The following is a 15,351-nucleotide window of genomic DNA, read 5'->3' on the forward strand; positions in this document are numbered from 1 at the left end:
TCAAATTTTAGGCGCTACCTGTAGGGAAATTTTGAGCATACACACGTGACTACACGTGTATACGTGTACGCATGCATGCACAACGCACGCGCGCAACTTCGCGGGAGCATATGTTTTGAAAACGATTTATTTAAAAGTGATAAATTACGTGAAACCAATACCACAATATAAATTTGCATATAATATAAAAAATGCGGCAATTAGATAATAAAGTAAACGTACAATAAAGAAAACAAAACACATATTTTATGTACTCCATTTTCAAAAATACATAATATATATCATTATTTTACCACTATTGAAATTTCTGTTTGCTTTGTTTTATATTGAGACATAATTTTCTTCTTGTTTTATCATAATTTATTTCTCAAGCATTGTAAATAGGATACAGATTATCTAGAAATGGAATAGCTATTACTTACAGTTATCGGAATACATAAAAATCTTAAAACTGATACAAATTAAAAGAAAGTGACCTACTTCATAATTCTTATTATGTTTACAGCAAAATATTGACAAATTTTGTACACATATTTTGAATACATATTGTAAATAAATATGGAAAAATTAGAAAAGAATTTAAAATTTCTTATAAAGAAATATTTTTGGCACGATTAAAAAGAATGAATTATTCTATTTCACTATTTTTATTCTATTGCACTGTTGTTGCAGACATTTTATTAAATAATTGCTTATTATGAACTTGAAAATGAAAACATAATAACCCAAATTATGACAGAGGAAAAATGTATGATATCTGAATTATTTAAGAGTAAAAACATAACTCTCATGATACTTACATGCATAAACTAATAACATCGATATAGAATATTTAAAATTATGTACCTGAGAATCTGACATGAACCGTTCACTGGGTGGACCACTAAGGGAAACATCATAGCTGCCCGAGGCCTTTCGTTTCCTCTTTTCAGGAAGAGGCTGAAGGTTAGGCGATTCAGTATGCCTAACACCAGATGGTGTTTCTGGTTCCGGAGATGGACTTTTCTCTTCTGCCTTGTTATTTACACTATTATCAGTGAGGCCTCTAATCTGTAATGCCTCAGCTGTTTTAAGGAACATCGGTAGCAGATGCTGACTAACGTTAACTTCTCCCTTATACATAAAGTGCAGCAACGCCTTCATTTCCGTTTCATTGACATCCTTCAGGAATATAATTGGATGGGGATGGGTATTCTGGAGGAAAATGCTCTCGAAATATGGACTGCATGCAGAGAGTATCGTCTGGTGTGCCTTGAATGTCTCTCCAACACACGCCAGGGTAACGTCGCAGAGTGCCTCTCTGGCAAGCAAGGAGCTGAGAACGTCTGTGAGGTTGGCTGGATGATTGTTCCACCGTAGGCAATACTGTTGGTCCATCTTGTCTATCTCCAATCCCAACCCTACAACCAAACTAGCTGCCCTGAACTGTCCACACTAGAGACTTTGATCACCCTGACTACAGAATGAATCCCTAACCCTTAAAACGTTAACTCACACGCCTTCTTCACGCACACTCTCCTATATCGGCCTGACGATATCTCCTCAGAGATTATATCGCAACTCTAGACCCACACAACTTCCTCCGTGCTTCTGCAAATGTGCCACATTGCAGTATAACTGTAAAACCCTTCAGGGTTCACGCGTCGCTACTATACGTACCAAAAACATTTTTTCGCATAACCTCAGTAACCGAAAAATAACAGCGTTCGCGATTTCACTTCGACAAATGTAGCGCGAATTAAAAGAAGGTTAGAGTATTAATTGCGACGCAGTATGTGTCACCCACGGATATGATAATATCCTATATTCGAAGATAATGTTTTCGGCAATGTCAATATTCGCGAGGCTTGGGCGCCATTGTCGGCCGTACTCGTCTAGCCACGAGCCTTCTCGCGAAAACTCGATTTGTTGATGCTCGATTTCTAACCATTCAAACACGCTTCACACGCGGCTTTATTTACCTAAACCCAGCGCCAGCTAACTAACGCATCGTATACACTAACGACCCGAGTTTGTTTATCGTCCCGATGATTACTCACCTTTCGCAAACTTTTTGCCATTACAACGCCACCCGACCCTTAACGTCCACTACCATACCAATCTGCCAATGCCTACGGCCTTATTTTTAAAATACTTTTGACCTTCGTGCATCTGCCGGGGGGAATGGCGCGAAGGGCGCTCGAATTCAAACGTTGCTAGTCACGCAATACGACTTCTCTCAGCAATTTCGGGTTAATTGAACGTTTGTTTCACTTTATATTTACGTACTTTTGTATCGATATTTCCAATAATGCTAATTTCAGCCTAAGATGCAACGACAAACTAAGAAAAATATTATCCGTTTTTCAAAAGGTAGAAAACAATGACTTATATTAAAATATCGTTACGCAAAAGTTTATTTTCCCGTTTTCAACGTTCGTATACGATACGATATAATAATAATAATTATACGATTATAAAGCCAAAATGGAAATAACACGCGATGCATAATTTACCCAAATAAAATTACCGTCAAAATGTATAAATTATAGAATACGTAAACGTTAAAAGTTAAAGAAAGTAAACAAATTCCCAATTCAACTACTTTTACTAAACGAATATCAAGATAAATGCATTTATCTTATTGACAGCTTGAAGCGCCTTATTTTAACAGAAATTACCCTTTGTTCAATGGACTCTTTCCTCTTGTCAACAAAATTCCTATCATAGTACTATCAAAAATATAAATGATTTCAATCGTCATATATAGCGTGAAAGTTTAAGAGCTTAAAATGTTTCCATAATAATGGGAATAAACGAAACAATTCCTATTCATTTTACAAAGCTAATCATGTGATTGAAAACAATTATCATAGTAAAAATTCATTTCTCTTCCTTTCTCTTTTTTTTTTACCTTTTGTAAAGCATTTTTTTACAAATACGTTTAGATACATCGTGTGATACTTTTGAAAGTGTTACACGGAAATTCGGCTTCCCGTGAAACGTGGCAAACTTATACCCTGTTACGATATTGTAATGCAAGTAATGCATGTAAAATTCATAGATCCTTGAACCAGATGCTATAAAAAGAAAACCTTAAAATCCGTTTCATTCTTGAACAAATCCCACCCTCCTTGAAAATCGAAATCTAATCTAAAGATTTGTTTGCACAGTTATCACGTAACTACTTCCGCGAATAGAACCGATTGATAAACACGAAAATGTTGCTACTCTTTTTTCATAAGCCTGCTTCTTTTTCTGCTGGCCCATTAGTTAAATGGACGTATTTGCGCTACGTTATACGAGAGGGGATTACATTTCACGGAAAATCATGCAATGTAAAGGAGTCGATCGACTTCATTTGACTCCACTAAACGGTAATTCGCGCAAATCGTAAGCTTTCTGATATTAATTTCGGCCGTTCGCGAGCCGAACGATAATCGCGTTAACCATTCAAAATCAATAGGTAGCGGGAAAATTGGAAAATCTCCTTAATCGGTTTTCGAATATGGATTTACAAGCTTTGCCCGGCCATTAACAGATTTAATCCGCACTTTGATTGGCACTGCGCAAAATTACTGTTCGTCTGCTTGTCCCCGACGAAGATACGGCCGTGTTGGCAAATAGGAATTCAGTGTATTAAGCGGATAACACGGTGAGTATAATTGAATTTATCTCGAGCTCGTGTGTTTCTGAGGATTTTAAACGATTGGCCTGGCAATGAAGACAATAGATGCTGCTGTTAGGGCCGCAATATTTTTACTGATTCACCGACTGAAAACATTTTAAACCGATAACTTCGTTTAAAGAAAGCTTCGCGTTTTGCTTCGTGATGTACTTTCGCTTCGCGGCTAGGCGTTGTCGTAAATTATAAAAGACATTACGCTGATGAAAACATCTCGTTTAGGAGAGGCCCGTAAACAAGCGAAAGGAAGAATATTAATAACAGTATCAGGACGTATAGTGAATTCGAAAGTATTCTGCGGAAGGGAGAAATTTTAAACGATTCGCTGCTCGAATCTACTTCTTGTTCCGTCTCGCGTACTCGTAGAAAATTTCTCACGATATATATATCCTTTTTTCTCAACTTTTCCTTCTCTTTCACCTCGTTCGGGTGACTATGGCAGATAGTACAAACGCGAGAATTAAAGGAAACAGAAGAAGTAGAAGAGAGAACGAGTAATCGTATCCGGTGGTATCAAGTCGGATTTACTCGTTTCATCGATGAATAAGTACTGGAAAGGCTGCAGTAGTTAGCTATTAGCGCGTTTACACCGACTTTTTTAATCGCGTCGGAGCCGATTTTATCGCATCGAAGAACGCAAACCTATTGCTAACAAAGAGCCTGCTCGTTTACTAGACATTAACAACATCATCCTGGGTCAACTAAATGGTTACGCAATTAATTGTGCGAACCGGTTCCTAGAGCGAGTTGCCTATAGATACCGTTCGAGAAAAGAATCTGCTTCTAAAGTAATATCTACACATATGTTTCATATGTAAATATAACATGTCTACATGATCGTCAGAAAAAGTTAAAATCAACAAGAATATTCAACACTGAATCATGTGTATGCGTATGTGTGAAAGAGCAAAGATCGGCGATATTACGGAACAGACATACAGAGAGAAAAATAGTAAAGCAAGGAACGGACCTGTAGATCCTCCTACAGCTGGGATATCGGCGAGCATCACCGTTATCTGCATAATTATCTCGCGATGGCCTTGATTGTTCCACGAGGAAAACAAGTGGAAGCAGGTATATCGTGACGTATTGTGGCTGAATACGTCGCTGTATTTCGCCCTAGCGCGTTGAGAAGTCGCGCGGCAAAAAAAAAAAAAGACATGTTTCTGTCTTCCGTGCGGCTGGCAGATCTTCAGGGACGATCTTCGCGCGGTGCATACCGGAAATGCAGCGGTGCCACGCGGCTTGCGCGATCTTCTCGCGCTGCGCGCATGTTCGCGCGTTAACTGCGCGCGCGCCGATTCCTCGTAAATTACCCAACACAGACTATTAGCGCGGCATTTCGCGATAAAACTTCTAATTATCTTTTCTTCTCTTTGTCGCGATGAATAATTAATGGATCGACACATGTACGTGCACGATCGCTCTTCAAGTATCTTCGATTTTTGTTCGGTACTTGGTCCGATCGTTCGGACTAAAATTCGCAATGAAAAGAGTATCGTATACGATGGTATACATAATTCACGCTCGAACAAAACGCAACGGATTCACGATAGTGCAGTAAAGTTTAATGCAGTGGTAAGAAAGTTCGCATAAAATACGCTGTCCCGATAAAAGACGCACGCTGCTGCGCTCGGTCCTACGTTTTCTTAGCGACAGTGCGGCGGTGTAGCTTAGAAGGAGAAGAAATAGCACGCTTTAAACGTGTAATTTTGAAAAGATCGAGACGTTTTGCCGCAGAAACTTCGGGGCCTATATTAAACGTTCTTACGCGTTGCACAAGTATTGCCGCGAATACAAGACAATTGAAAGTCGTGGTTATGCCGCAAATTAATTTTCCTCTCTGTCTCGCGCTCTCTCTCTCTCTCTTTCTCTCTCTTTCTCGTGCAATACATACTCCTTCGATTTTCTGCGATCGAAGGATTCGATCGATATCGATGCGTCATCTTGGACGACGTCACGATACGTTCAAGAGACCTACGGTAAAAAAGAGAATTTGCTTTCTGTTCCTTCTCGTCGTCTTTTCTAGAAGGGTAGAGTGTAAACGCGTTGTTTGGCGTTTATTATACTCGAACTTTCGACCAGTTCGTTTTAACAGAAGCATCGTCTGCTGCATCAAACTATAGAAAATGAACGATAACTGTTCATCGGTTTGTGAAACGCGTAATATGTTCATGATACTTTTTTTTCTTGACTTTTTCTCTCTTTTTTTTTTTGTTAATTCTATTTTTATCTTATTTTTCTCTTACTCAACGCGTAGGTAACTCGATGCACGGAGAAACTACATGCGCGCATGATAAAATATGGTTCGTTTCTCACCGCTCATCGCGACGGATTAAAAATTAATCTTGATATACCGTTACTGTAATATTTGTCCACCGAAGTGCACGATGTAAGGAGGGCATTCTGTATTTGCATAAGGAAAGAACGTTACCGGAGAAACATTGCGCAAATAATCCCGAGAAAATTCTAACGTAGCTACATACGGCTCGTCTTTTTCATTTCGAATCTTAGCGCACAAAATTCTTCGCTCGGTTTTATTTCTCTTAAATCCTATTCTTCGATCGTGAAACGACCAGTATATTTCTAGGAAAATTGCATGACAAACTTTCGTAAAAACACGTGCCCGTAGGACGTCGCTTTTAAATTATATCTTAAGGAATGTTTCGTTTGTACGGGCCGAAGAACGTTACCGATTCAGAAATATCATTTCACGTATTTCGAATTCTGATTCGAGGAAGAAATGAGTTTCTTTATTCCCTCTCTCTTTTCCTTTCTACCGCTGTCTCCTATGAAAAATTGCGAAATTTAATATCTATTACCTTACGCAACTAGGTAAATTGCAATTTTAGATGTAAGCTACATAATGAGTAATTGCATAGTTGCGTATTTATTCGTCGCTCACTTCGGCTAATTACAAAGCTTAAATTGAATCACCTAGAAACTGAGAAACAACGTTTCTTCGTTTCAGATGAAATGTAATTTTTCCGACATGAAATACGATAGGTACTATATTGCTAATTTATCTTACGTACAATTTTGGATTTCCTTTATTTGCTACTATAAAGCTACGTATTTAAAAAAATAGATTTTTTATCATTTTATTGAGCAAAAGTCAGTCTTCGCGCGTTTTAACTTTCATATTCGTTTTGCTTATTGAAATTCCATCGCTCGTAAATTTTCCTTGTTCTCATCTACAGCGTGAAGGAACATCTTTCGCCTGGTTTTACTGTTCGCGAAACAATGGAAACGATACGATGGTCACGAAATAGGCCACGCACGCGTTCGTTGGCGAATATATTTTCGAGAATCGACAATCGCGTTACCGCGTATTTTTGTCCGCGCTGAGCGAGTTTATGTTTCAATCGGACGGTAAACCAATAAATACAGTCTAGTTTACTGAGCATATTATCGAAATCCGCTAAAGTATACAGTTTTCCGACCAGTTAGGGAATTTAACAAGGGATTCTGATCCCTCGGTTTCGATACATCCCGCATATTTTCTACGTTGAACGGCGAACAACCATTTCCCTTATTTTCCTATCCGATTATCGACTCGCGTAAAAATAGAAAACGAACTGTCAAAACAGCGGATCAACGAACGAGCGAGGCTCGCGCGTCGATAAAAACTGGCCAAACAAATGCGTTTAAACGGTCGTGCGACAAGAAATATCAACGTCGTATTTGATCGGTGGTAGTTGAACGTTTTTGCCTCGACGTGGGTTGCGTCTTAGTCTCTCGAAGGGAGATTGACAAAGTGAGAGAGAGAGGAACACGCGACGCATGCCTCTAGATCTCGCGATCGATGGGTCCGGTTCTGGTAGGTTGTTTGCGGGCCACGGAATAGGCGCGAATCCGCAGCTGGCCTCCCCTCTAAGCGAACCACCGCGTGCAGCCAGAGGAAAGCCGAGCGCGCAAATTGAACGTATTCTCGCGATAGAGCTAACGACGCGAGGGTGTCGCGCGAAGGAAAATCTGAAAATCGACGCGCCGATACCGTGAAGGCGGATTAGGCGCATCGTTACCTGGTTTACTGAAATTCGTGAACATGAAATCCTATCGGCCTGGCGTGTAGCCGCACCATGCAGATTCAGAGGAAGGATCCCTTTTGATCCTCCTACGTGAAGATCTTCCGCGACGATCTTACGGGGACAATCCTTCCTGATGACGAACGAAGACGATCCTCTTCACATTCATGGAAGGAACGATCAGCAGGCAGCTTCTTTTGCGTTTCACGATGGAACTGCGATCTCTGCCTTCTTCATGGACAGTACATTCGCGCACACGATAGTTACCAACGGAAAGAACGCACTCGTAATAATCGTTCGACACCGAGTAGATATTATACGGTATCTTCAACTCATGAAACGTTCGTCATTCATGATCGCAAACGCGTCAAATCGAACGAACGAAGAAGCAAGGCAGGAAAGGAAGTCTCGATATGTAAAAAACGAGAAACACAGACGGCGTAATCAGAGAGAGTGATGTTAATAACGACCGTCGGTGATTACTTTTTCTCGTTGAATCGACGATCTACGGCAAGATCGGAACGAAATATTCTCGCGTAGCACGATTATCTCGCGACGCGACGCCGAAGACGTACAAATGCGGACGAAACTCCGAGAGGGAGAAACAACAAAGTGGCGTGTGTACCAAGTTGGCCGCGAAGCGCGACTGAGGCCAGGGGTGGCGCCGAGAGAGAGAGAGGGTGGCGTGGATGCAGGTCGACGTGTACGCTGCACGGACACATCCCCCCTAATGAATGCACCAGGCATGTGCGAGGGATTTTATGTTCGCCGCCGCCGCCGCCGCCGCCGCCACTACCGCCGCCACCTCTCTCTCCCCTTCAGCCTTCGCCACCAACCGAGAATCGGCCGCCACCCCCGTCGCCCAACCTCCGCCAGAGCTCACTCGTCCCCGCTAACCTCCTACCCCGACTCAACCCCTGCCACCCTTCTTCCTTCTCCTCTGTCCTCCTCTTCCTCTTCCGTTCTTCACCCTTCCTCCTTCACGCATCCCTCTCTTTTTCTTCTCATCCCTGTCGCTCCTCGCGTACCTCCTTGTCTCGCGTACCTCCTTGTCTCGCGTTTTCTCTCCGACGAGTGAACAGCGGGCCACCACCCAACCGAGTCGCGTTGAAGCCCGTTTTCGCGCGCGGTACTCAATGCGTTGCACTCGTCGCAGCGCGAGCAGACGCGCGCCGGTCCCCAGGAAGCAGCGTGGGCGGTTTTGCCCCGTTCGCCGGGACCCTCCGCTCCTGGGGCTGTGCCCGGTTTTCGCCTCCTCCTGCGTGCCTGCGGACGTACCCTGCACCCGCGATTGGTACGCACAACTAACCCGCCCGTACGCGAATCCTCTCCTGCACCTGCCACGGTTCTCCCTCTCTCTATTAATCTATCTGTTTCTCTTCTATCTCGCTTCACGCGCCTGCCTCCCTCTTCTATCTTTCTCGCCTTCGACCCTCTCACCCTCTCACCCTGTTCCCCTTTCTCTTTTCCTCTCGCTTTCTGTTTAACCCTCTCTCACCCTCTCCTTCTATTCCTCCGCTCGTCTATTTACCCCCATTCCGCCTGCGCGTATCCCGTTCATCTTCGTCCACAAGCTCTCGCTACTCTCCTGGCCACTGTCCTATCTGTGTTCGAAGTTGACCACTGAGAACGTCGCCGAGGTTCGACTGCGGTTTTCGCCCTCGAGTTCCTCGCACGCTCGTGGCCGAACGAAGCGCAGCCGATATTATCGCTCGATCCACGTCTACCCTATCCATCGGTACCATGTATTTCTAGCGAAGCCTTTGAGATCCCTCTGTGCGTTACACGATTCGTAGGTATTATCACCCGTAACATAACCGATGTTCTGCGACTCGGTAATCCTATCGGTGCAATCCTATGCGTTCCGTGTGCTCGAGCACGATAACTCTATGCATAAGAGAGAACTTATATGCGTTTCTAAAAATGTGTCGCTAATCCTAGTTGTAACGTTCCGATTGAATCGTAGTCACTCCGCGTGTTCTGGTCGACAAACGGTTCAAGTGCGTGTGTACATATTAAGTCTCGTAAGGACACGGTGCGTCCTAGATGAGGGTCTTCCACAGCGAGCGGCGGCGGCACGCGAATGGTAACTAACTACTAATAGCTGACAGCTCACGAGCCCTGTCGTTACTCTAATATTGACGTAGGGTCAGGAAGATGAAAGCTCGTCAACAAACGAACCGCTGTTAAACGCGCCATCTTTCGTCGAAACTTTCGTAGAACAAACGCTATTATCTTAAATCGCTTACGATTAGCAAATCACCATATGCTTATCGTTACAAGTGAGTCTCGCGTGTTAACAGCTGATACGAATGTGAGTTTTGCGTGTCCTCGAAACGACAAGACCATTGAAAGCCGTAAGGTCACGTCGTGCCGGTGCAAGTTCGAGATTACACGCTGGACAACGGTTCCATGTCAACCGGGATGATCCTGCCGGACTCGTTCTAATTTCCAAAAAGAGACTGCGTGCCCGAAGGAAAGTACAACGTTCGACGAGAGTTTAGAACGTAGCTTAGCTGGATTTGCGTGACCGGAGAAAGGAATTTGCGTATTATCTATTTTTGACGGACCGTAGCCACGTGTACAATCTTTGCGTTTAATTTGTATTCAGGCCAGGTCCCGTGGCATCTTAAATTTCTTTTAGTCTTCGTGACGCTTATTCGCTGCTTCAACCACGTAACTCGTAACGTGCATTAATTTCAGATTACATCGAAAGCTATCAAGGCCGAGCGCGTCTCACGGCGTGCCTTGGATCGCATTGTACTGTTTCCAAGGATTCTCTCTCTCTCTCTCTCTCTCTCGCTCTGATCGTTAACTGCGTCAAGAGTGGATTAACGAATATAACGGTCGGTTTACATCTCCTCCGCAAAACATTCGCGGATCCTAAATGCACGTCTGTGAAGGGGCACTCTGTACTTCATCCGATTGAAAAGATCGCATCGTGACTACCCTTTTAGATAAGAGACACAGGGCCTCTAAAGATTGAAATAAAGTATTTACTCCGGTTTCTTGGTGGGATTGTGCCTTCTTCCAAATGTTTCAGTGAAACCACGTTGGCGACGTTGGATTTTCCTTATTTGAAGTATATAGGAGAGGAGACGGTCGTTAATTAACTGTATTATAACGATGCCCTCGGTTTGAGAGATAAAAATCGTGGACAAAAGACGAGTGGAAGAGGAGGAATTAAAAGAAGCATAATACCGTAGACTTAGGTGGTACGCCGACTCGCGTATACTCAAATGAAACTTTTCGTTTGCCGTGCGCGTCAAGAGGCCAGGCCTTTAATAAACTTCCCGGGATTTTCACCGAGCCGTTGCGAATAACTGTTACCTATTACCTGTCATGCGCACGCTTACGAGTTTACCAAGACCAGCGAGTACGTGTAACGTGGAACTAGGTCCAAGATGCGGACGTAAGAACAAAGGCCACGGACCGATCGCATGAAAGTTTCGTGTCGGAAAAGAAAAATGGAAAAGGAAACTCGCGAAAGGAAATTCTCTGATCATTGCCGCGTAGCTATATTTTTCCCACGCCGTTCTAAAGGAAAGGGAAATATTCTTCTTCCCTTTTTTGGGGCAATTTCGAGTCGCACGATCCCGCGGTACGGTTTGCCGGCAGCTTCGCATATTTGGCACTCGAACGACGACAAAGTGGAAAAACTCGACTAGAAGAAGGTGAAAGCTCGACGTATCGCAAGGGGAGAAAAAATAGCCAACGAACGAAGACGTTGCAGGGACGATTGTGACGCAAGTGTCTCTCCGGGTACGTCGCGATACACCGAAGGGGTCGGTGTCATTAACGAAGCGCGGTAGCATGAAGCGTCCTACAGTGTATCATCGACGTCGATGAACAATGGCCGGACCAGGCTCCGGAGTGTTATTCGAGCATCTAGTTATACACGGTTATTCAGAAAATTGTGCTTGAATGAAGTGTGCATCGCTGATTAAATAATACCGGACTGTGCAATAACGATTTCATCAATTTATTGCGCATCATCGATTGAACTTAACGCTGGCTCTATTAATTTACCGGCATTGGGCCCAGAGGGCATCAATTTGTAGCCGTCGCGTCGGTTTGCTAACAGCACGTGCTATGCCAAATTGCGTGGCTGCGATGAATCGACGCCCCGGTCCGTGATACACGCGATCGCTCGTGTGCAATTTTCCATCTCAAAAATTGTAAATTCAATCAGGGCAAAGACGCACCTGTAAAAGAGAAAAGAACAAAAGTAAAGAAAAAGACTCTACGCGCCGGCTATTGTTGCTCCTGTTCTGTCTGAAGATTCGGACGATTCGCTATTTTATTCCAATCACGTTTTTTCAATGGAACGTCGTATCGAATCGAACATCTCAAGACCTTCCTCGGAACGAAGGAAATGAATTCGCGAGGACAACGTTCTGGCCACTGTGTTTCGCATCTCTTTCGCGAACGCAACACGATGCTATCGACGCAGCCAAACCGCGGACTATCGAAATGCGAAATGTTTTCACTGCGTTTGACACGAAAAGCGTGCGTTAATAAATTTGGGAAACATCTGTAAACATTCGCTGATTGCCAAACTTGTACCCAGACGTACAAACATCGCGCTCGAGGGCTGAAAAGGGGACTGAAAACAACCTCTGTCGAGAATTTGCCATTTTTCATTTTGGATTGTTTAATTTTTTACCATCCTATCGCGCTCAGACATGGCTGCTATACTGACTAGAATTATTTAGTATTGAACGAACAGTAATAATATAGTGGGAGGAAACGTTCATGTAACTCGTGCAAGCTTTCAAGTCTTGCAACTGTTCAACGTTTCATCGTTGAGAAAGCTTGATAAAAATCAGAATAAATGATCGTGATATTACGTTATATTCAGTGCGTGGGACGAATAGAGTTGAACATTCCAGTTAGCGTCCGATGACATCTTGTTATACCAATTTCAGTTTCCTCTTCGAACCAGGAATAGCATTTGTTCTAAACTTAATATACGATATATTTAAATATTTATCGATGTACGATATTCTTTCGTCAGAGTGTTGACTGGGTAGGCTGAGTTAGAGTGGCTCTTTGTTGTAATGACTGAGAACAAATATAATCCTGCAAAGGGTCAAAGGGATTTTTCAATTTGTCCCACAGATATTTTGTTTCTAGGATGGAATAAAGAAAATATTGAAGCAGTTAGACAGTTTGAATCGTTTCGAGTGGATTGAAATGGTTCGAAATTCCAATTTAGCTGCTGTAAGCTTCTGCTTGTGCGTCGTTGAAGCGAGAAATGGAGATTTTATTTTCTTCTTGTCGTTACACTCGTTATAATAAATTAAAGTTTTATGCAATATTTGAAGCGGCTTTTAGTGGAAGTTGCTTTCTACGACAAGATTCCGCGGAATACATCAGAAATATTTTCTTAGGAAACGTTTCTCCTCGTGTTTTCTTCCACTAATAACAAGATTTTATTAATAGCATGTTTTCTACCATCGCAAACATTAAGAATCACGACTACGAAAGTATCAGTACGAGTATCTACCGAGTATGATAGAAGGATCGGATTATTATACGTGTTTTCCAGGGATCGTCAATTGCGAAATATCTGTAGATATTGAAAAATAGCAGAATGCGAGGATCACGAATTATTTAAAACAGGATATAACGATATACAGAATATTCAGATACAATGTCGTCGTCATTGCAAAACCGAAGTTGTGATGAATGGTGAAAGAAATGTTAGAAATTTGTGTGTAAAACCTGTATCGAAGCGTTTCAAAATCAACATATGGATATTCCTCGAAATGACTCACAAATCACATCAAAGAATCTTGAATGTTTACATCGACGTAGGGGGGCAGGATATGTATTTTACATCGAAGAGACCTGCTTTAAGCTTTGCAGAATCGAAGTTGTACATCATAAAATTATACAAGTTATTCGAAGATGTAAGAAATTATCTGCTAAAATAATATGGCAGACTTCATCTTTATTGGAAGAAGATGTAAATTTGTGATGAGTTAAACTTTACTGATAACATTAATTCATCGTGCGAGAAGGCTTAGACCTCTACCAAACAAAATTTCTTTCAACGTCCAGTCATTAAACCCATCTGTCGTCTAATTTACCTGTTTACCAGTTTACCATAATTGGCAGATTTCGTTGTTTAACACTCTCTTCTGTGCGAAGGACGTAGCCCATTTGGTCGTATTAGAAACGTGGAGGAACAGCGACGGAAAAAAAGACACTGAAAGAGAGCAGAGACGCGGAGGAAGAAAAACAAGTCGTTGTCATTGTTGCTTTCGACAATGTAGCTGTACGGTTGCATTGGAACACGTATCGCAACGAACTTGTATAGATGTTACGTTAAACTGCGAAGAAAGCGAAGCACGGGGCCGTCGTTCGCATGGAAACTGGAGTGAGTTCCGCGAAGGAGTAAGGAGAAGAGCCGAAGGGGATGAGGAAAACGGAATACTGGAAAGAGAGTCGTGCAACTATCGACCACTCTCATTTCGTCATCTTCTTCGTTGTGTGTATCGGGCATATCTTGAGTCTTTCGAGTAAATACAATCAACTAGCCAGGACGAACCTGCCTGCCGAATGGAGGCGAGAAATCGCAATAAAATTGACGATCGAAGAAAAAGAGAAGTTGTTAATTTCCTTTTCCCCAGCGTTACTCCCCATCAGCGTTACGATGGATTCGATCTTGTCGTTAATCTATCGATGCCCCAGCGTTATTGTCCATCTTGTGCACGAGTTTTCAATAAAAAAGAAAAAATAGAAGAAAAAGGATAAAGAAAAGAGTAAAAAGAAGGAAATGACACCATGAAATATTAAAAGTTCCGCGCCAGTGTACCACGATGACGGACACGACGTTCGTTACTTGTTTCGATTACTCGACGAAGATTAATACGCGCCGGCTAATTAATACGTCAGCTACCTCCGTAAACTTTCTTCTTATCGCGGGATGTATCTTACGGTGTCGAGGACTGATGAAAAGCCTGCCGAGGTAAAGTAACGCTCATTACTGTTAGGCGCGTCTTTATCGTATAAACTAAGGAAAACTGGATTCAATAAAGAGACCAGGATCACGATCGAGTAATTGTACGTGATAAAAGGGAAGATAAATCCGGTTTCTAATCGATCCATCGGCAGAGTTTGTTATGATCAGCCATTGAGGGAGTTGGTCACAGCCACAGCTGTCTCATTGACTTTCCGCGACGCAGTCGGCTTTTACCCTCGAGGGAGAAGATACTATCCCACCAGAACCGAGAAAGAAGGATCAGCTGTGCGTCGGTGTAGCAAAAGTAGAATGAGGACGTGGAAGAAGCCGAGTAGTCGCGTGCCAGACAAACGTCTGCTTCGTGCATCGAAAAACAGGAGTTCCACGTATAGTTGCAAGAGAATGGGATAGCTTTTACACGAGCATGAACGTGCGCGCGTGCGTGCTCGTCGTCGAGTTCTCGATTCGCTGGAAAGTGAACAGACCGGAGAAAATAGAGCAAGAAAAAAAATGGTGAAAGGGAGAAAGAGATACTGACGGTGGCGACGATGGTGGTAGTAGCGATACGTGTGAAAACGGTCTGAAAATAAAGGGCTGAAAGAGGGTTACGTAGCGTCGCAACCCGACCAAGCGGTCGTCCCAGGAACGAGATAGTCGTCGCGCCTTCTTCCTTTTGCGAACAAGAGCGA

The 15,351-nt window shown here is 42.8% G+C and overlaps 1 protein-coding gene across 19 annotated transcripts in view; it reads right to left on the bottom strand.

Moving 5' to 3' along the window:
- LOC122571237 (sex determination protein fruitless) overlaps nt 1-8,476 on the bottom strand; it is a 92,765-nt gene extending 84,289 nt beyond the window's left edge. For 3 of the 19 annotated variants that reach the window (XM_043734764.1, XM_043734767.1, XM_043734766.1), the window contains exons 1-2: nt 4,635-8,436; nt 847-1,400 (exon numbers count right to left, since the gene is read on the bottom strand). In XM_043734764.1, the coding sequence (XP_043590699.1) occupies nt 847-1,400; nt 4,635-5,073 (993 nt within the window). In that variant the 5' untranslated portion in view covers nt 5,074-8,436. Of the gene's footprint in view, nt 1-846; nt 1,401-1,476; nt 2,018-2,039; nt 2,186-4,634 lie in introns of those variants that run through there. The other 16 variants (XR_006317993.1, XM_043734761.1, XM_043734774.1 and 13 more) reach the window with 12 other exon arrangements.
- Nucleotides 8,477-15,351: the final 6,875 nt, after the last annotated feature.

The sequence above is a fragment of the Bombus pyrosoma genome, linkage group LG9, assembly GCF_014825855.1.
Source record: "Bombus pyrosoma isolate SC7728 linkage group LG9, ASM1482585v1, whole genome shotgun sequence".
Taxonomy (NCBI): Eukaryota; Metazoa; Arthropoda; class Insecta; order Hymenoptera; family Apidae; genus Bombus; species Bombus pyrosoma.